The sequence below is a fragment of the Magallana gigas genome, chromosome 2 (genome assembly GCF_963853765.1).
Source record: "Magallana gigas chromosome 2, xbMagGiga1.1, whole genome shotgun sequence".
Lineage (NCBI taxonomy): Eukaryota > Metazoa > Mollusca > Bivalvia > Ostreida > Ostreidae > Magallana > Magallana gigas.
Genome location: NC_088854.1, coordinates 15,868,705 through 15,890,223, shown reverse-complemented (window position 1 = coordinate 15,890,223; position 21,519 = coordinate 15,868,705). Strand labels below are relative to the sequence as shown.

The 21,519-nt window shown below is 33.5% G+C and overlaps 2 protein-coding genes across 2 annotated transcripts; both read left to right on the top strand.

Moving 5' to 3' along the window:
• Nucleotides 1-12,010: 12,010 nt before the first annotated feature.
• On the top strand, nucleotides 12,011-13,385 carry LOC105343641 (adiponectin-like). The gene is made up of 2 exons (XM_011451081.4): nucleotides 12,011-12,276; nucleotides 12,479-13,385. Exons 1-2 carry the CDS (start codon nucleotides 12,039-12,041, stop codon nucleotides 12,904-12,906), a joined length of 666 nt encoding a protein of 221 aa, XP_011449383.3. The 5' UTR covers nucleotides 12,011-12,038; the 3' UTR covers nucleotides 12,907-13,385.
• A 1,355-nt stretch (nucleotides 13,386-14,740) lies between these two features.
• On the top strand, nucleotides 14,741-16,998 carry LOC105343651 (adiponectin). The gene is made up of 2 exons (XM_011451090.4): nucleotides 14,741-15,080; nucleotides 16,300-16,998. Exons 1-2 carry the CDS (start codon nucleotides 14,816-14,818, stop codon nucleotides 16,728-16,730), a joined length of 696 nt encoding a protein of 231 aa, XP_011449392.3. The 5' UTR covers nucleotides 14,741-14,815; the 3' UTR covers nucleotides 16,731-16,998.
• Nucleotides 16,999-21,519: the final 4,521 nt, after the last annotated feature.

Below are 21,519 nucleotides of genomic sequence, written 5' to 3'. Positions count from 1 at the left end.
TTGTCGAACATCTAAGTACATGTACAGTAGGGACGAATTCCAGAAAAAGAAAAATATTTAATTTTCCTGAAAATTTGCTTTTCTACCCGTTTTGTTCTTATTAACTACGAATTCTGTTCATTCTGTTAATTCTGTTCAGAGGTAAAATAGAAGTTGCTTAAACAAAATATTTAAGTAGTCTATTTTAAAAATGGTAAAACATGTTTCAAAAGGGGGCAAAATTCGAAGATTTATAATAGAATTGGAATTTTTATACGAATCATCATTTTTACAATAAATTCTTATTTACTTCAAAGCTCCATGTTCTAATCTAATTATAACCTGTGATTTTAAAGAAATTCAGGTGCCAAACTGTTTAAGTCAGTAGAATGACAAAATTTTAAAGTTTAATATAGGAAATTTCACATCACCATCTTCAACATGTATACTTAAAGATTAAGACTTTTCGCCAATAAACTACGAAAAGTCTGCACCATAGTAACTGCTTATACCTTTAGTATTTCAAAACGTGTGATACGATATTGAATATTACCTGATAAAAAAATTTTGAAAAAAAAAATAAAAAAACATAATTTCATTTTCGATAAACAACCCCGAAATAGCAAAAATGTGATAAAGGTGGTAAACACGCTTTGGCGGATCCAAGTCAAATTTGCATCAAAATATATACTAGTACTGGAAATGAAATAATAATGAATGATTACGTAATGAGTGAATATATATTACAAAGAACTTATTTATGGTATACATAGAAATTAAGATTGACAAATGTTGAATAAACAAAATGAGTCAATTCGTTTCTTTAATGCGCTATTTTAGTTTAAATGGATAGACGCCAATCGCAACTTCTCAGGCCCTTCCGCACCTCAAATGTACATGTATTACCTAAGCGTCCATGACAACCACCCTTTTCATAAAAATTGATAATATGTTTTACGGTGCAACCGTTGGGGCGAGCACAGCATGTGATCAAACAATGAATTATAATAAATCAATAAAAATAAAATTAACAACGTAAAATTTGAATGCAAAAAAATAAAACATACCTATTTTTCAGTAAATTTTCATTATTCATATTTTATAAGATTTGTTATAATTTATTTATTTATAAGTAGAACAGTAGTTTAATCTCAAATACAATGTTGTTGAATAATAAAGATTTTAATATATAAATATTCATTGCACTGCATCTCCTCTTTTAAAGTGATAATAACGTAAGTTTATCCCCCTTTTTTTTGCAGAAGACATGTTTTCTTAAACCTACATATAAAACTTGACTCATCATAGAGTTCCCCTCCCCCCCCCCCCCCCATGTTAAAAAAATAATATTTCACTTTTTTTTTCCAATTTACACATAGAAAATCGACTTATCATGGATTTGCCCCCTCCACTTCAAAAAAAAAATTAATGTTTGATTATTATTTTTTTAATTTACACTTAAAAATATTTGCTTATCATATTAAAAGAACATGGTGCCCCCGGTATCAGGAGAAAACGTACCCAGGAGAAAACGTACCCAATCTCTAGGGTACGTTTTCTCCAGGAGAAAACGTACCCAGGTACGTTTTCTCCTGGAGAAAACGTACCCTATAAAAATCATAATTATACTACTTAATAGTTTTTAATACTTTTAAATACTATTTTGCATAATAAATATACAGAAATGTAAGAAATTCATAGATAAATAAATTTAATACTTTATAATTTGGACATTTTAAATAATTTTCAAATGCTACTTTAATGCATATTTCAATGCATAGATGTATAGAAATATATTCATTTTATGAATGATTTCTAATTATCCATTTATCGGTAACCTTATACCGATTTGAGTTTCTCTATGCGAGATCCCCTGATTTTAATTATAGTGATAATAAATTAAATACCTGAGGAGTTATTATTATGTAATATTATGTACTGCCTCCCCGCGCAGGAGGTAGAAATATTCACTCTCCACACATTATACATGTCACTGGCGTCGGAAGCAAATTGACTGTTGAATGTTATATCTCGTAGTAGTTTCCATATATATATGAATCAAACAAATAATTAAAAGACTTGGACTTGGTTTTATTAAGCAACTTTGTTTTATATATAATTTTCAAAAAAATGTTTTAAAAAACGCGATATCGACTTCTTGAGATACTCATCATTTAGTTCTCCAAATGAGATTGCAATAAAAACTAATTATTTAACAGTTTCGTTTATGGTGGATTAATTGTCGACAAATAAAACTGCTCAGGCCACGTTCGTGTATGTTACAAATTATTGTCTTAATAATTTTAAGTATGTGACCATGGTGACTATGCATTTAAAAACTGCAGCAACAAATGATACAAATGTTCATTGTATATTTTATTTTATTTCATTTAAGAATATCTATGAAAACCATTATTTATTATTTTCATAGGGTACGTTTTCTCTTGGAGAAAACGTACCCGGGTACGTTTTCTCCTGGAGAAAACGTACCCTATAAATTGGGTACGTTTTCTCCTGGGTACGTTTTCTCCAGCATTCGTGCCCCCCCCCCCCCCCCCCCCCCCGGCATGTAATAAATGGAAGTGAAAATAAAGAAACCATTGAACTGCTATAGAGCTGAAGGATTAGAATTTCCATGATTTTTTTTTCTTTTTGCTTGCAAAGATTTTTTGGATGATGAGGCTGCCATCCACCCATCCACTCCCTTTTAAAAAAGGCGATGCTACGTGTACGTTCCAGGAATTTACCGTACCTATAGTGAATAAAATAAATGTGAGCATTCATCCAAATAAGTGCAATTTACAACCGTTTCCTGTATCTGAAGAAATGTCCTTATTCTTCAGCTGTTCTTTAGATTAGCCTTTGCAAGATTTTGAGAGGATTTTGGTCATTTCAGCAGATTTACAATAACTTCAATTAGAGTAATTTCCCCTTATCAGTGCTTATTGTGACGTCAAAGCTGACGTTGGTTAAGTGTCGCCTGACTCTTTAAAACTCCCCTGAGAAATAAAAGTACGCGAAGTATACTGTTTTATTTACTTAAAAAAAGCATGATGTTCTTAAAATTACACATCTTATATATGCTTCTCAAAAGTTGTACTTTGATTCTCGCGAGAACGTGAGGTTGGAAACCATTGGTACTATGAATTGTTGGTCAAAATTTACTGACGCCGAAAAAATCTATCGGATCAATGTGTAAACCTTTGTGACGTCACTCGATTATTGTTGATTGAGAGTGTACTGACGTGAACTTTAGAGGTAGCACTGACTGTATGGCTCATACATCGTTATTTTTTTTTTATTGTCTTGCTGATTCTCGTGAGAGTGTGAAGTGATAAAAATTGCCATGATTACAGGGAACTACTGGGACGATTAAAACAATGCATTACTGGTCCGATTTACTGACGCCAAAAAAATCCGTTGAATGAATGTGCAACTAGTCCGAATTTTCTATTCACACATGCCTTGCCGGTAGAGCTCGCTTCGCTCCGGCGCTGCGCGCCGGCGAGCTGCGCTCGCTATAAATTCAACACATTTTACAATCTGTTCGGATGTAAGTTAGATTTCATTAAAGTCAATGATACAACCTAAAATATACCACAGAAGCAACAGACGACTGTCTAGCCGATACTTAATTAAGGAGGCCGATTTGGGGGGGGGGGGGGGTTGCGGAAAAACTACCATAGCAAAATTCTTTATTGTTTAACCATATGTAATTTAAACAAACTCTAGTTTATTTGCGAAGTTTCAATAAAATCGACCGTCTGGTTCTTTTCAGGGACCATCTCAAAGTAGAGGTACATTTACTTTAGGAATATATAGGAAACTGTCATTTTCCGCACATCAAAGCAGATTTAAAAAATACTACAATAGCTTTTTTTTCTCAAATTCATATTTATGATAAGTAAAATCATTTCTTACCGTATATGTAAAAAATACTAGATTCTACCGTCTGGTTTTTAGTGTGGGTCATCTCAAAATATTAAAATGCACTAAATTTTGCTATATATTTGGATCATTACAAATGAAGATTGGTAAAATGGATTCATTTAAAAAATAAGGAAAATGTCCTCAAGGATAGCATCATTTTGTATATAAATTTCAACGGCGTACGAATTTTACTTTTTTTCTATGTTATTTCTTAATATGTAAACGGTGTGACCGTTGGACCGAGCGCAGATTTAACACAGTGCAGTTTGATTTTTGTAGAATAAAATCTATTTAAAACGCACACAGAAGGATCCGCCTGCATGGTTGCCTACTCAAATCATTCCTCAAAGTTAAACTAAACGTCGCGTGCTCAGTCTACATTATGACGTCATATTTCAGACGTAAAACGTTCAAGTTTTGTCTTTGGAAATAGCCGAAGAGAGTAACGTGATTCCGATTTTTTTTAAGTTTCTTCTTTCATTGTTCATCAATTAAATTCATATGAATGCCACTGTAATAAAATCAAATATTTTGTTAAGTATCTAAAAGATCAGTTTATTTACGTTAATGCTTTTATTTTCCATCTGATAATTTGATAAGACATACATAGAACAAGTCGTGTTTCTTGCTTGAAGCACTACTGAAACTTATCTGGTTTCCTTTTTAATTTCTTTTAATTCAAATTACCTTCTATTGAAACACTGGAACTTATTTAATCGAGTTCAGGGGCAATAAACATCGATAAGTACCAGTCAATCAATGATCGAACTAACTTTTTAAAAACAAAATGGCTGCCAATATGGCGGCGCCCAGGGCTGGAAGAAATTTTTTTTGGCCTTAGTACCCCTGATTCAACTTTCATTTTTCACTGATTTTCTTATATATACGTGTTACCATTAATCCTCGCTTCGCGAGGCGGGCTTCGCCCGCCTCTCGCTGCGCTCGGTATAACGTACTCCTATACTGTAAAGCTTCATTTTATCATAACGTCATAAAAGCGCAATGGCAACGCCCCCTACCCCACAACGAAAAAATCGTTTAAAAAATAAAAAAAAAATCCTTAAAAAATATAAATATTTTTATCTGTATTTTACTTTTTGTTCAATTTGTAAAAGACATCGAAAAAATCTCATAAGAAGTATAAATCAACTGAATTATACTAGAATGCGCAAAAACATGCGCAATGAAAACTAAAGTCGGCCTCCTTAATGGTAAGCACTTGTTATTGCTAATGCCTTTTAGTTTGGTAAACAATAAAAGGTGTTCCTGGTTAAAATAATCTAAAATGGTTACAAGGTCTAAGCTGATCATTTAAATTGGTAGAGTTTATTCCAGTCGTTAAACTGTACACAGTAGAATTTCAAATTTATTTAAATTTTCTGTTGCTTCTAGGTAAGTACGAACTATAAAACAAAATGTATAAATTTGTTCTGTTTTGTTTTTGCTTTTGACAATATATTTGTTCTTTGAATGAGCTCATTACCCTTGTGTTTAACGGTTTCATTTTGTCTTCCGTCACTTCCGGTCCACACCGGAAGAGCTCAAACAAATCGAGCTGTTTATTAGTTTAACTGCTTTTCTTTGATATTTTAGTTAGTTAAATGAACAATAATGTACAAAAGGCAAGTATACAAGAAATATTTAATCTAATTTAAATTGAGCATCTCCGTTTGTTCGTTTCCTGTCCCAAAATAAAAAAACTTATTTTGACGAGATCTCAAAAACGGTAACGACCTGAACAATCAAACTTTGTGGGATGATAAACCTATGTGTGTACATGTGTTAACACTATTTTGTTTTATCCGGCGTAACTTCCGGTCACCACAGAAAATACACCCAAATTTGATTTTATAAAAGAATTTTGGTTATTTAGCACGGAAGTAATTATTTAGCAATAGAAAAACAAAATGTCATCTACATATGGTAAAAAAAATAAAAAATAAAAATCTACTTCTGGTGAGACATCACAAATATCTCCGGTAGGTTTCTTTTATAAAAAAAATAAGTAAGCCTTCTTTAGTAAAAAAAAAAGTACCCGCATGATCTCAGAACCTATGAAAGATCAAGACACAAAACTTATAAGGATGATGGACATTTGATTGAACATGTGTTTAACAGGTTTCAGTTGGTCGTACGTCACTTCCGGTTCTCCCTCGAAGCGTTTAAGACTATTTTTTAAGTTTAGATTTTTTTAACATTTTACTCATTATGATGAACAGTTACGTACCGTGGATAAATTAGCTAAAAATATATACTTCAATTTCTTTAATCACTTCCGTTTGTCCGATTCCGGTCCCGAGACAAATTCCTTTTCTTCATGAGATATTATAACTATCAAAAACTTGAACATCCAATTTTTGAGGAAAGACAAGACAATGTGTAAAGATAGCCTAATTATGTTCCGAATGAGCAGGTGTAACTTCCAGTCGTCACAGAAAGCACTCAAAAATTGACATTTAGACTTTTTGTTTTGTTTAACTTAGAAATAATTTCTTGGGAATTCCTTTACAGTAAATATTGTATCTATTTTCCTTTAAAAGAGAAATGGATTTTTTGAACCGATTAATTCATTAGGAACGGAAGACCTTTTTGTTGCTATAGCAACAAGAGTCTAGTTTTTATTATCATTGAAGATTGTGTTATTATTTATATTTCACTTGCACAAAAATAGTATAAATACATGTAAAGTAACATAACTAAATCTTTGCAGGTCGTTTATTCTAACTAATTCAGAAAAATAACAAGAGTAAAGCTGTCAATGTGACAGCAAACCTTTTTCTTTTGTGTGAACAGTATCCATAATCCATTTGTCAATCCTGAATTGATAAATACTACCTATCCAAAGAAATGGGGTACTCTATATGCAATGTTTAGCCCAAAATGACTAAATTTAACAGCTGATATTTTTCATAAATTATCAGAAATCAAAATCCTAGCAATATGCATACCTCTGATATATGTATAATTGATCTGCAAAAGAACAACTTCCTATCTTGAAAACTGTTCGAGGAGTTATCGGTACAATAATGGTACCTTTTTGGCAGCCACTCGTCTGCCCGCCATTTTTACCCATTTAAAAATTCTCTCCCAAAATTCTTATAATTCAGAAGCAATGGAGTTACATGGGACCTCACGGCGGTCTTCGAACCCCATGCCGCTCAAAATATATTTACCCCCTTAGACATTTTTTTGATCCGTCTCATTTCTATAAAAGAGTACGCATTAACTTATATTCCAGTTTAAATTACATGTCAAACTTTTTAAAGAGAAATAAGATATTATGCATTTCCTTTTAAAATACTATGAGCGCATTCGTCACATCGGCAACGATTTTTTTAATACATGAACCTCTTCCTGTTTGGTCCAGTTTCAATCATACCTCAATTTTTTTCTAAAAATAATACCGGTATTTTCGATAGAAAAGGTGTTGTTCATTAAAAGCTTATTGCAACAGTTTAGCTGAATATTATGGTGTTTATTTTCGTCCATTCCGGCGATTACGGCATGCCTTTTCCCGCGGCAAGGCAGTTGCCATATAAGGTCATGTCAAAATTCGACAAACTTGTAGACTTTACATTTGTCAATTTGTATCATGTCAGATGTGCTATTGCCGAGCCTGAAGTTACAAATGCGGAAACTACGGATTGAAAGTGTGCAAAGTTGAAGGTTTGATTAACTAATGTAAACAATAAAGTTGCAAAATTTGCATTATGCGATGGAACGGAGTCAAACCTTTCACGTGTTTATGCCCGAGTTTTATGGGTTACACGATCAGAATTACACATACTCACTACTCAGGTTCAATCTGGTTAAATAACGTTCTAACACATCAACACGAATGCATAGTTTACATGTCTGGATTTTTGAACACGATTACCCTCCATACCCGGGTCCTGTGCGTCACTGACACGTAGCATCGTTTTTTTAAGGGGGGGGGGGGTATCCAAAAAATCTTGACAGTGCTTGAGACACTATATTCTGTAATAAGGTGCTTATAGCGTGTGTAGTCTACTTAAAAAGTGTATGAAAAGCGAAAAAAATCTGCAACTTTCGCAGTCTGCCTTGGCTTTTTCCCGAATTAAATCCTCACTGTTTGTACGTTTCGTTGCGTACTGATACCTCCTTAGCAAAACTATGTATCTCGTCATTATTTGGAACATAGAATAACATGACAATTCTTAATTTGAGGTTTAATATTATATAATTTAATTATGGTTGTAACGCGGCATTTGATTGGATAGAAAAATTTAGTTAAATTTGTATAACCTGGTTTGCACGTCACAAGACACGTCACAATGCACCAACGTACTAATTCACTTGACGTTACGTTTGAATTTTGAACAGATTTATATCATTTTTAAAAGTAAAACGGACTCAATTTGTACCGCAAATTCCAGAAAATTAAATTATAAGGAATGAACTCAATATCTACCCAAGTTATACTCGTATAACCTGGGTTAGAGCAATTTACGCTTTTTTATAATCCGCTTCGCGGATTATAAAGCGTAAATTGCCCCAACCCAGGTTATACGAGTATAACTTGGGTAGACATTGAGTTCATTTCTTAATTAATGGTTTTTAGTCCAATCAAGACTTTAGATATTACTTTGAACATTAAATGGTTTATTGTTGACATTACACAAGTTTTGCATTACATTACCATAACATGAGTAAAGTTATGCATTACCATTACCAATCCTTTTAAAAGTTAACAATAAGGTATCAAAAAAGTAAAGCTAAATAAGGAGCTTTTGCAAATGTTTCAAATATAAAACACAATTTAACATATCTACAGGTTTATGTTTACTATGAGCTTCAAAATTAATTACTTAAATATACAAGATTGGTGATCATCAGAGTTTCAAAGGTTTCATCTTTTAACAGCATCCTATTGGGTTTGAAAATCTTCCCTGAGCTACCAGTTATACATGTATTAAATAAACGTTTTATGGGAGTAGCGGAGGCTGGGACTGAAAGACACTGTCTGGCAATCTTTATCTTAGGATATATTAAGTGTTCAGGCAATGTTAAAAAAATACAGGAATCTTGTATATGTTATAGGTATTTTCTATCAGTCCAAACTATACACCACACATATTGAGAGAGAGAGAGAGAGAGAGAGAGAGAGAGAGAGAGAGAGAGAGAGAGAGAGAGAGAGAGAGAGAGAGAGAGAGAGAGAGAGAGAGGGTCAATTTCAAATGGATTATAATATTGAAAGTGATTTTAAGCTCCCGGAAATTATAGTTGGACAGTGCGTTCATTGGTGCATGTCTGTCCTCTGTTCTATTGGGTCACAGCCAAGAGAGGGGGATTTGGGGTGTTTAGCACTTCTTAAAACAATAGACTGTTTGGATACTTTGTTTAATACTGAGGGCATTGTGTGTTGTTGACACATTATTCACAGTATAGAATTAATTAAATACACAGCTAATTGGAGTTAAATTTTCAAATCATTTTAAACTCTTAATAACAACACTGTTATTAATTAAGTGTTGTTGTTTAGCTATTATTGACAATTTAAAAATGAACTTTTTAATTTTTTTTATAATACAACTAAATTCATTTTTCTTTAAAATAATTTTTAATCAAATACAATTCCAGTCATTAAATTCATCACAATTTCAAAAATGAACATGCATAAATAAGCAAAGTAATGCAAAGTAATGCCATGTAATGCTTGCATTACACTAGATTTTGGAAAGTAATGCATTACATTACCATTACTTGTCATGCTAAATTTATGGCATTACACATTACTACCATTACTTTGAAGACAAGTAATGCATTGCAATGCATTACCATTACATTTAGCATTACCCCCAAGCCTGGTCATAAGCAATCTTTATGTGAAGTAAGAACTTTCAATATTTCTCCATAAGAAAGACATGAACCGGACACGAATTTTGCACTTTTTCTGCCAGTAACCTTGACCTTGCCCAAATGGCAGTGGCTCAAGGTCAAGACACATCCTTAGGTCATAAGCAACCTTTGTGAGAAGTAAGAACTTCCAATGTTTCTTTATAAGAAAGATATGGACCGGATACGAATTTTGCACGGACAGACGGACGGACGGACAGTGTGATTCTTATATACCCCCCCCCCCAAACTTCGTTTGCGGGGGGTATAATAATTCTAAAAAATAGAGGAATATATCAACATTTATTTATTCCAAATTGTTAAAAACTATTATCAAATTATGTCTCCTAAGTTAAAGGGACTTGGACACGATTTGACATCAAAATTTTTATCTTTATTTTTTATGTATATAATAGTAACCTGGTGCATTTTAAATGATTGACCGAAATATTGAATGTTAAAGTCTAGTTACAGGCGAGATAAAGAGGTAAGAATTTGTTGTTATGTAAACAAAGCTCGAGTCTTATAATTGTTTACAAAAAATGTAAAGTAGAGAATTACTATTTCTAAGACAAAATGACATGTAAAACACAATTTAAACTAATTCAATATCTTCATAAATACTATTATCAAGAAAAGAAAGATACATTAGATTGAAACTTACACTAATACAACACATGTGAAAAAATGACAATATTCGAGCTTTGTTTACTAAACAAAGAATTATGAACTCTGTATCTTGCTTATGACTTGATATTTGACTTTTAAATTTTGACATAGCATTATAAACTTCTATATTTATCAGTATAAACATTGAATATGGAAAAAGAAAATTTTAAAATTTTTATGTCAAATAGTGTCCAAGTCCCTTTAAGTAATAATACAAACTAGTTTGTGAAAAGGAAACACACTAAACTTTAACAAGAACAGACTTGCCTTATGGCGACAGTTACGAGGCTTTACCAATCACAACAGATCGAGCTACATCCTGAAACTTAAGGTGATATTTTAAGTACAAGAGTTTTCCGCATGTAAAACGGAAAATGCTGAAGATGATTCAAGTATAGAATAAGTACTATACCTGGAAAAGTTATTGAAAAATGTTAAGAAGGACAGCTTTTATGAAAAAATGCTGATTGCGAAAGATTGTAGGCCCAATTACAAACAAAGTAAATGTTATATAACACACATACATAAATATGATTACTAATAGTTTGATTCATTTTCTTGCAACAGATTTGATACATTTTCTTATAACGATAAATTATTTTTAAAAATCAAGACTTACGATTCATTTCTACCTGCTTCACTCCAAATTTGAGGCATCAGTCTTACAAACTTGATATCGAATTTGAGATAAACGCCGCACAAAAGCATCGCTATTAATGAATTCAGAAAAGCAAAAAATCACTTCTGATCGAGGACAAACAGGTGCTTATCAACAACATTTCTTATAGAAAGAGTATTAGAACTGAGAACCTCTTGTTAGAATATTTCTTGAGGGCTAAGTTGTCCATAATTTTCGGGCTGGATTTCTTTCTGGGTTTTATTTCTTTGCCATATGTCAAACTGTGGATGCATATAACAATATCACAGGAACAAGTCCCACCTCGTCCGTCATTTAATGCTTCCTCTTTACATTTCACCGTCTGTCTTCTCACACGCGGTGCTCTTTTTAAACGAGGCAATATGTAAATTACTTTTTTCAAAAAAATATTGGGAGCACTTTCGAATATGTCTATTTTCACTCTATTATTGATTGATACCAAATAAGTTAAAAACTTCATGGGGATAAACGTTTATATACGTCACGACTGTAAGACATGTAAAAATATATTCATGTAGTCTGATTAAATTGTCAATCACATATTGGTAATTGAATTAATGAGATGTTCACAGTTTCTTCTGAAAATTGATGTAAATATCATTATGGTATTGGAAATGCTTCCTGGATAAATAATAAAGAAGATCTTAATATTTCACAGAGACGGCGTAATAAATTTTAAGACACGGTGATATTTTCACAAATTTAAAATATTATTTTCCAGTCTGCCGGATAAAAATTAAATAAATGTTTTAAAACAGTCCCTTTCTCCCCCCCCCCTCCCTCCCTCCCCCTCTCTCTCTCTCTCTCTCATTATGATGGAGCTTGAAAAAAAGATCATGATGGTTCAAAAAATCCTCTTTTACTAAGTACAATGATACTTATGACAGTTAATTGACTCCTGCAGTATATAAAGCAGGCGGTTGCGGCCACATTGACACTAAACGCCATGGAATGCATGAAGATGCTTCTGTTGATACTGCTCCTCTTTTGGCCATGTCTTTATGCGGCCAAGTTGACAACACAGGCCAATGTAGACGATTTAACCAATTTTGAAGAGCGTTTGACCATCATGGAACAGGAGGTGTATCGGCGACTTAACACGACGGAGCGCGTGCTGGGACAGTATCTGACAGGACGAAATAACACAAATCTTGCTGGTTTAGATGTTCACACTCTAAGGGCTGGTACGTGATTGATTTATTAGCACCAACTGTTGGTAGTTATTTTGCTGATAAATATTTTCTTTTGGTTTACTGTTAAGATAAAATCGTTTATTTTTTTTCCCATAAAAAGGTAACCCATACTGATAAAACCTATTCCTCAAACTACCACAAAACGAATAAACATAAGTGAGTACACCTGTATGTTTCTTTGATATTTTCCTAGGCATACTAGACGCACAGCTGAAACCAGTAATATTTTCTGCATATAAGCAATCAAGTGAAAGTGGAATTAGTACAAAGGTAACAATTAGGTTCGAAGGAACCTACATCAACCTTGGAAATCACTACCACACAGAAAATGGTATCTTCATTGCTCCCGTCTCAGGGGTCTATATGTTCCACTGGACCATCGTAAGCGGAAGTTCAGATTTCACTACCCAGCTTATGGTTGACGGAACCTCCAGAGCGTCAGCGTACGTTCCTTACCCAGGTGGAATAGATTCTAGTTCAGCCATGGCGATTATTGAAGTTAACAAGGATGACCATGTCTGGATACAGATCTATGGGTCTTCGGAGTATGTCTATGGCGGGTCGAATAGTTTTGGTAATTACCAATCGACCTTTTCTGGAATCCTTCTGCAAACATCTTAGACTGCATCGTCCTTTTGCATAAGAGTATCATAAATGAATTAATATACATACTTTCTGGTTCATGTTGTTGGCAGTTTATTCATGGTTAAAACAAACCAATGCATCTTTTTTTCTCCTTAAATATTTGTATTTGTAAATGCAGAACCTGTTTCTGTTGTATATCTTTCTCATACCTGTGTACCAGCGATGAGCTTTTATCGTGCATTTGTCTTTTATTTTATGAATCCATTAAAAATATAAAGTATCTTTAAAAAAATGTGTTCAATCAAAGTAAAATTAATTTTTTAAACTGTTTTTGACACAGTGAAAACGAATACAATATTTTTTAAAAGAATCAACAAGTAAGGTTGTGAGTGAGTTCTTCTATTTATGGGTAATGTCAAGGACCTTTCGCCAAAGCACACTTTGTAACAGGAACAAGGCAACAGCAATGTATTGGGGGAAGGCAAAGGCCTTACTCCTCCAATAAATAATTTTGTTTTTACTATAATAAAAAAAATACTATAGCATTGAATCATGATTTTTTGAAGTATACACTCTCATAACTGCAGCGGTGTGTGCATACAAATTGAGTAACGCGCGTTAGCGCGTTATGAATATTTGTATGCACACACCGCTGCAGTTATGAGAGTGTATACTTCAAAAAATCATGATTTGATGCTTATATTTACATTTTTTTAACTTCTTGCCTTTTCTGCAAATGTGATTCATACCTTAAAATTCCTCTCTTATCCTAAGGGTAAGTTAATATTAATGGAAGAGCCACAGTAACAGCCACAAGCGTGAACTTTGATTTTCGCTTGTGACGTTGCAGTTTACAGCGTTCAACGTTTGTGACGTCATAATAAAACTCGTCAATTTGACCTTTGACTACTTGTTGCATTTAGAGGCATTTAAACATCACGGAATTTAATGGAAAAACACAGTAGAATGTAAATATAAGCCATTGTCTACGTCTGAATTCCTTGATTATCGTTAATGTTTTGAAATATGAAGCTACAATACAATTTTATATCCAGTCTGATTGAAATAGCTACATAATGTCGTTTACTTTATTTATGCACTGGACAAAGAGCCAAAATAATTACTTTTACAGTGAACTTTATTATTAGTAGACCAATAAGGAATTCTAAAAACGTTTACATTGAAATCATGCTTCATAGCACCATAATGTTCAAATGTGAATATACCCACACATGTACAAACTGGTACATATAGAGTTTATAACAACGACTCTTAAGTTTCTATAACAGTTTCTAAAGTTTCTTAAGTTTCTATAACAGTTACAATTTGTACTTAATGCTTGATGCGTGTAAATATTTTCAGGCTTTACGTGATACAACAAACAAGGGAGTAGCTCCGTTTGGGTGGTCTGAATATTGACGTGAAAACATTTATGTAAAGGCAATCAAATATAATGCATAATAGCATAACGTTTGAGAAAATTTAAGAATGCCATATGCAACACAGATGTAAACATTAAAATGGTTTCAGATAAAAGACAAATCCTTTTATTTAAACCTTAGATATTATGAAATGCAATTTAGAGTTTGAAATTAGGAGAATAGAATCTTATTCATGTCCAATGTGATCGTTATTAAGTAAATGTTTTAGAATTGTTTTAAACTCATTTCATAAGAGCTTACCATTACCCATTGACTACCAACAACAAGCATATAGGGAACAACTCCTTCCCAGACGCAGAATGATTCGCTGAAAATGTGTAGGACTAGTATATATATATACGGCTGATTACCAGTTTACATGAAAAACATAGCATGGGCATTGACTCTGTCAACACTTTGTCATTATGTCTGATTTTGTGGAAAGGTTACCAGTCTATTTAATTGTATTTATAAGTTCTGTACTAACAGTTTTATGCTGCATATAATTCAGTACGTCCTACTAAATGTTACCCGGGGTCCTGGCCAAGGATTGTAAAAAGATGTCAATGTTCTTGGCCCTTCTCTTCTACGTATACCTCCCTATTTCTTCATCTAAATTAACGACCGTCCTAAAGGATAAGAATCTAACCAGTCTAGAAGAACGCTTGGCAAATCTGGAGCAGACGATAGAACGTCGTTTGAACGCAACAGAGCGCATGCTAGGACAACTGCTGACCGGAAAAGACAACGATAACTTAGAAGACATTGATGTCTTGGCTCTTAGATCTGGTAAGTTTTATTTCGCATCCTGTTTTGCAACCTCGTTTGCAAATACTCCAAAAGAATAACATGTGAAATGTGAAAACAGCTGCAACGATGTGTCTTTTCTCAACAGTCATCTCCTTCAATTGACGTAGCTCGCAGGTTTGCTGACGTCATAATAGGATTCGACGTAAAGAGATGACCGTCATAGCAAACTCATACATATGAAATATTTCAAAAAGCTAAATTGCAGTTTATACAAACATTTATAATTATCAGGTGCTAAAAATTTAGAGACGTGATATACATTGTCGCATTTAGATCTATAGGGTATGAGTGAGCGTTGGAATTCTTTCATCTAAAATCTTGTTTAGACAAGTATATTGTAAATAAATTGAACCATATGCATTAACTTCGCTCGTTTTACAATGATAAATTCTGTGTTTTCAAATACCGATCTACTATTAAAATTATTTTGGCTTTAGCTAGTTATCGTATAGTTACGATTACAAACTTATTAATATGTCAATGGTTGTATGATAATTATTTTGCATTGAAAGATTGACTAATTGAGTTTCATGAAAAGAAAAGTAGCCAAGTTTCTTCTCTTCACAACCTTACATTAATTGCATTTATGCATTCGAAAACATTCATAAAAATGTCAACTAGATTTGCATGTTCCAATATGTATTATTCAGATAGTCTTATCAACCAGCGCATTTTCATTTTTGGTTCTCGGACGTAAGAAATTGATGACGTTGGGCTAACGTCGTGATATAAATATAGGTTAAAGTCTTTAAAGTTGTTTTGCGAAAAATTGGCCGAGAACACATAATGATTATTTTTTATAAATTAATTCAAAATAATCTCTTCTGTTATTGTGTTGAGTAAAATTAAGTTTGTCTAGATCGTTTAAAAGTTAGGAGCATAGTTTTGAAATGCGGTTTTCGAGTAAGATATGCATTTTGCCATATATTTCATTGAAAAATTCAGCGACACTGTGTTTGAATTCCAATTACATTATTACCACACAGACGAATCTCAAATACATTTTAGAAAAAAAATCTGAAACCTATCAATCACGCCGACAAAATTTCAGGGTATGTTTTCTCACAAGCAGTAAACCCGCGAGCTACCTTAATTTATAAAAAGTAATGTCAAAAAGAAAATCGTTTTTATTTGATAAAAGTATTATTAAAATCTTTATCATCTTGTCTTTTTGATTTAATTTAAAAAATCTCTTCAGGTATATTAAGTGCAAAGTCTGCCCCAATTCTGTTTTCTGCGTATAAATGGTCCAGCGAAAGTAGCATCAGCACAAGAGCAATTATCAGATTTGGCGGAACCTACATCAACATTGGTGATCACTACCACACAGAGGATGGTATCTTCATTGCTCCCGTCACAGGGGTCTATATGTTCCACTGGACCATTGCAACCTCTAAGTCTTCGTTCTCCACTCAGCTGATGGTGGCAGGATCCGTGCAGGCTTCGAACCTAGTTCCTTACCCTGGCGGAGCAGACTCCAGCTCAGCAATGGTCATTATAAGCGTCAACAAAGAAGATCACGTCTGGATCCAGATCTATGGGTCCTCGGAGCATGTCTACGGCAGTTCAACTGAAATTGGGAATAATTATCAATCGACCTTTTCTGGTATCCTTCTGCAAGCATCTTAGACTGTCCTCCTGTTGCATGATAAGTAGTTTGAATGCATAATTGACCTTTTCAGCTCGTTATTCGTGATATTTACTTCACAATGCATTTTCTCAAGTATTTGTTCTTGCTCAGTATATGTAGGACTTGCATTTAATGTATCTTACCTTAAAGCTTACCACCTTTACATGGTTAGGGTGTGCATTTGTCGTGTATTTTTTAAATCTGCAATAATGCATCATAATAATGATGTAATATGTACAAAATAAAATATTCATCAAAATAAGTTTAATTAATCTAGTTGAATTGTATTTATCGGTCACAATTAAACGGATATAAGTTGATTAGAATCTTAAATAGTAGGATTGTGAGTAGATGCTTCCAGTTATGGGTATTGTAAATCGAAAATCAATGAGCAAAAGTTTGATATTTAATTTTGAGAGGGGTTTGTTTCTGTCATTATGACATCACTTTGACTTAATGGTGTTTTTGCACTATTTATTGTACAAGGAAGAAGAACAAAAAGAGTATGAAAAAAAAATAGAGAAAGAAAAAAGCCAACTAGAAACTGTGAAATAATGCATCATAAATAAAACGAAACTTTACTAGTATATACATCCTATGTAAACAAAAGCATAACACTCTTTCAGTTGTTTACGTAACAAATAATTGTGAGCGCTGTATCTCGCTTATGACTTGACAAATGACAGTAAATGTTTTGCCCACCATTGGAAATACTTTAGTAAAGCATTATAAATATTAAAATTTTTACATAAAAAAATTGGTAAATCGTGGTGACCTTCCCCTGTTTAACAATATTAAAAACTTAGTTTTATGAAAGTGGGATGTTCCTGCTTCGAGTATTTAATCTTTTGTTTTCATGTTAAACTGTTGGCCAATAGATTTAAATAGAGCGTTTGACAAAAGAAGGGTTCACCTTTTCATCGAAATCAGGCTTTAAAAGACATGCAGTGAATATTATCTTCATGCATAAGCTATTTGAGGTAGAGCTATGCATTCTTCATCGGCTATAAATTTTTTGCTAGCCAATTGTAAGATTTGATTTTCGCGGTCTTTTCTAAACACTTCATTTTATGAACGTCATGTGGGGTTTAAGTTTTTTTCCTCTAGATTCATTATGCTATTGATTTGTGATCCCTCTTATCTTGTGTACTCTATAAATATATTCGCAAGAAACATTCAAACCTCCGCGTAATACGCATGAAAAAGAGAAACAATTCCAACAGTTAACTGAGCCAATTTTTATGTTGACACTATAATGCATTCAAAACACTTACACGAGAAATTGATAATTAAACAATCAGGTAGGAAAATAATGAAAGTAATACTAATGGTTTGGCTCCAAGGTCTGGTAAGTTTTTCTGAACAGTCTATTTTGTAATTGCTCATATATTTATCATTAGAACAAACAAAAAAAAAAACTGCCCAGCAACTAACGACAATCACACCGATGTAACTTGTCCTATTAAGGATTATTTATTTTAAATTGCTCTTTAATAAAAATCAATGTCGACAAGATATTCGGTTTGTCTTGATTATGACATCGTTTATAAAATTGACAATTTTGTTTTCTTTTCTAAAATCTCTACCAGTATATTGAGTTTACCCCCATTTCTGCTTATAAGCTTGAATGCGTAAGGGTCATAAGTGCAAGTATAGTGTATATCAACCTTGGAAACCACTACCAACGAAAGATGGTATCGTATTGCTCCTTACCCAAGAGTCTGTTTGTTCCACCAGACCATTGCCCCAGTAGGACCTTTTTCTCCGTTCAGCTGCTGGTAACAGAATCCCCACGAGCTTCAAACTTTTTTCTTCCCCTGATGGCGCAGAATCTAGTTTAGCAAAGGTCATCATTAGCGTCAACAAAGAAGAATGTTTTTCGTTTTTTTCTATATATTTATGCTAGTGGTACATTATTTTAATACATCAATCAAAAAATGTTGACCTAAAATAGTTTTGAAAAGGGGATTCTGATTCAGGTTTTTCATATGATTACATAATTTTGAAGCAGATTTTATCATTATTCTGTGACAAATGTGTAGATTAAATTTTACACGTGTGATGGACGCGTAGATTTCACACGTGTGATGGACGAGTAGATTCTATCATTATTCTGTGACAAATGCGTAGATTAAATTTTACACGTGTGATGGACGCGTAGATTTCACACGTGTGATGGACGAGTAGATTATACACGTGTGATAGACGTGTAGATTTTGCCTTTAAGGACAAACTGTAAACTTAAGAGACAAAATTGCCACAATTGACCTTGTACACGTCATCATATTGACTTAGTTTATTCCATCCAGGTTTTGTAACAGGTAAGAGTGGATATATCCAATAAGACAGATTTAACGCTATTGTAAAAAAAAAAAAAAAAGAAGTTGTCATTCTTGAAATTTTGGCGAAATAAGTTAATCGAATATTTAAGTATTCAAAATTAAAACTTTATTCGTGTACATCATCTATGAATTCTACTATAAAATAATCGATCACAACCATTAAGATATTTTACATACTTCCACCCACTTTGTGTGAATGCAAGTAAATTACAATAGAAATAATAACATTTTTCTTATCAAAATGGTGCTTTACGGTCTTTACCGTTAAAGCACAAAAAACAGGGTTTATATTTTATTTGTTCGGGTTTGTTTTGTTTTGTTTTTTGGGTTTTTTTTAATCTTTTGTTTAAAAACAGCCCCTCTCTGATATTTTATTACTTAAAAATCTAAAACAATGATTAAATTAACAAAATCGCTTAGAACTGCACTCTGTGAATTATTTGTCTAGCAACATCGAAAATATTCGGACGAGTATAATGACATGAAGTGAAAGCAATAGACCACAAAATGCTGAACGACACATTTTGGGAGGACAGACGTTAAACAATAGCAGACATACATAGTATACCAATCGCAATTTCATGCGCCTTTCCCGCAGCTCGAAGAAACAGCTAGAGTGTTTTTCCGAGCTCTGCCAGAAAAGCCAAATAAACTGCGATTGAACATAGACAGAGTAGCATGACTGGAGTCGCCAGATCGTTGGCTCTTTGGGAATATTTTAGGAATAAAACTCAAAATGCAAAGTGAGTGTGCATTAGGATACATGTTTAAAGAAAATATCATTTTCCAAGGCATTTTTGGAAATAAAACGTATATGTCATAGTAAATGATAAGAAGTGTTTAAATGAACGAAGTAACGACTGGAAATTTTCGCATAGCGCTTCCTAGCAAAACTTATCATTTCTATTTTTTCTTTTTTTCTAAAAATATAAGTAAAGCAGGGTTTTAATTTATTTATTTTTTTTTTTTGGGGGGGGGGGGGTATTGTTTGATAAAGTGTCATCGAACAAAACATAGTTGTAGATCAAAATTGCAGCGTGAGGATTTTAAGTTTTGTCTACGTAATATTGGGGCAACCCTCGTTTATGAAGCTTTCGTCTGGTACTACATTATACATGAAATGTTGTTAAGGGCTCAGATTGTTCATATTGCTGATCGACACCAACACCACCACCGACACAAAAAGCATGTAATGGAATTGACCTCATCCTTTCACATTTAAAAGTGTTAAGCAAACGTGTTGACATTCGAATTTTAATGTTATCACTTTACAAGTCTTGGTCTTATCGTTAAAGCGTTTGTGAGAATTGTTAATTGATTCGACAGAGTTGACGGTGTACTTTACGCATGTCTTTTGTCTTTTAATTATTAATTCATTTTTCCCCGACTGGTCTCGGCGGGGGAACTTTCGTCGTGGGAATCAAAAGAAATTACATTACGGAACCATGGTTCTTGTTCACTGTTTTATCAAAACGCCCTTTATACTGGAACCATTAAGTTTGGATCTATTGATTTTTTTTAAAACTCTGCATTAAATGCAAATACTTTATTCATAGACAGTCTAAAGTACCTTGACAATCGGCATTTGTATTTGGAAGTGTGCACGAACCATCTGGTCCCAAGACTGTAAAGATTTAAATGCACAATGCCAACACTTTTGGACAACATCAATGCTTTTTTTCTTTCCCCTGACAAGATAACAATAATTTTATCTGGACTGAATTTCTTTATCTTAGGAAATTGACAGACAGCGACGTCATACAAAAATCACGTGATTGGGTTTTTTAAACTGCAAAGAGTTGAATATTTCATTACATCACATTAAATCTCGTGGAGTAAGCTGGTCTGTGTGTATATTTAACCTGAAGGGCACTAATACAAGGTGATTTTTAAACGGATTGAAGAGATTTTGACATTATCAATAGCTTCTCTTCAGGTGATCTTAATTCCGTATTTGCCTTTGTTCAAACAGTTCAGATTATTGTTCATATATATTGGATACTGAAAGATTATAGCTTTAATGCATATCGGGTATTTGAACTCGTACCAAAATTTGCTTATTACTGAATCGATGAACCAAGGCGTATAGGATTAGCTGTTTAATACCAAACATTGAGTCAGTCCTTGTCTAGAGCGGCGAAAGTTTTCAGTGAACCCGCGTCTCTTAGAAGCAAGTGATCGAACTTTATCAGGGATTACTTTGCCGTTGTTTACAATATTGAGTGATCGAACTCTGTTTTTCACTTTCTAAATCAAGAGCCGCAGACACCCGTTATATAGCCGCACGGAAGAGTCGTGCAAAATGCCTGCACTAACATCGCCCTGGTTTTATCAAAGGAATCCCCAGCTTCCGCCACAGTTGGCCAACGCCGCTCAGACCCGATCCCCCAGTACTATGACTGAGGGCGACGTGGACCAAATCACCAAGAGGGTAGGAAGGCCCACA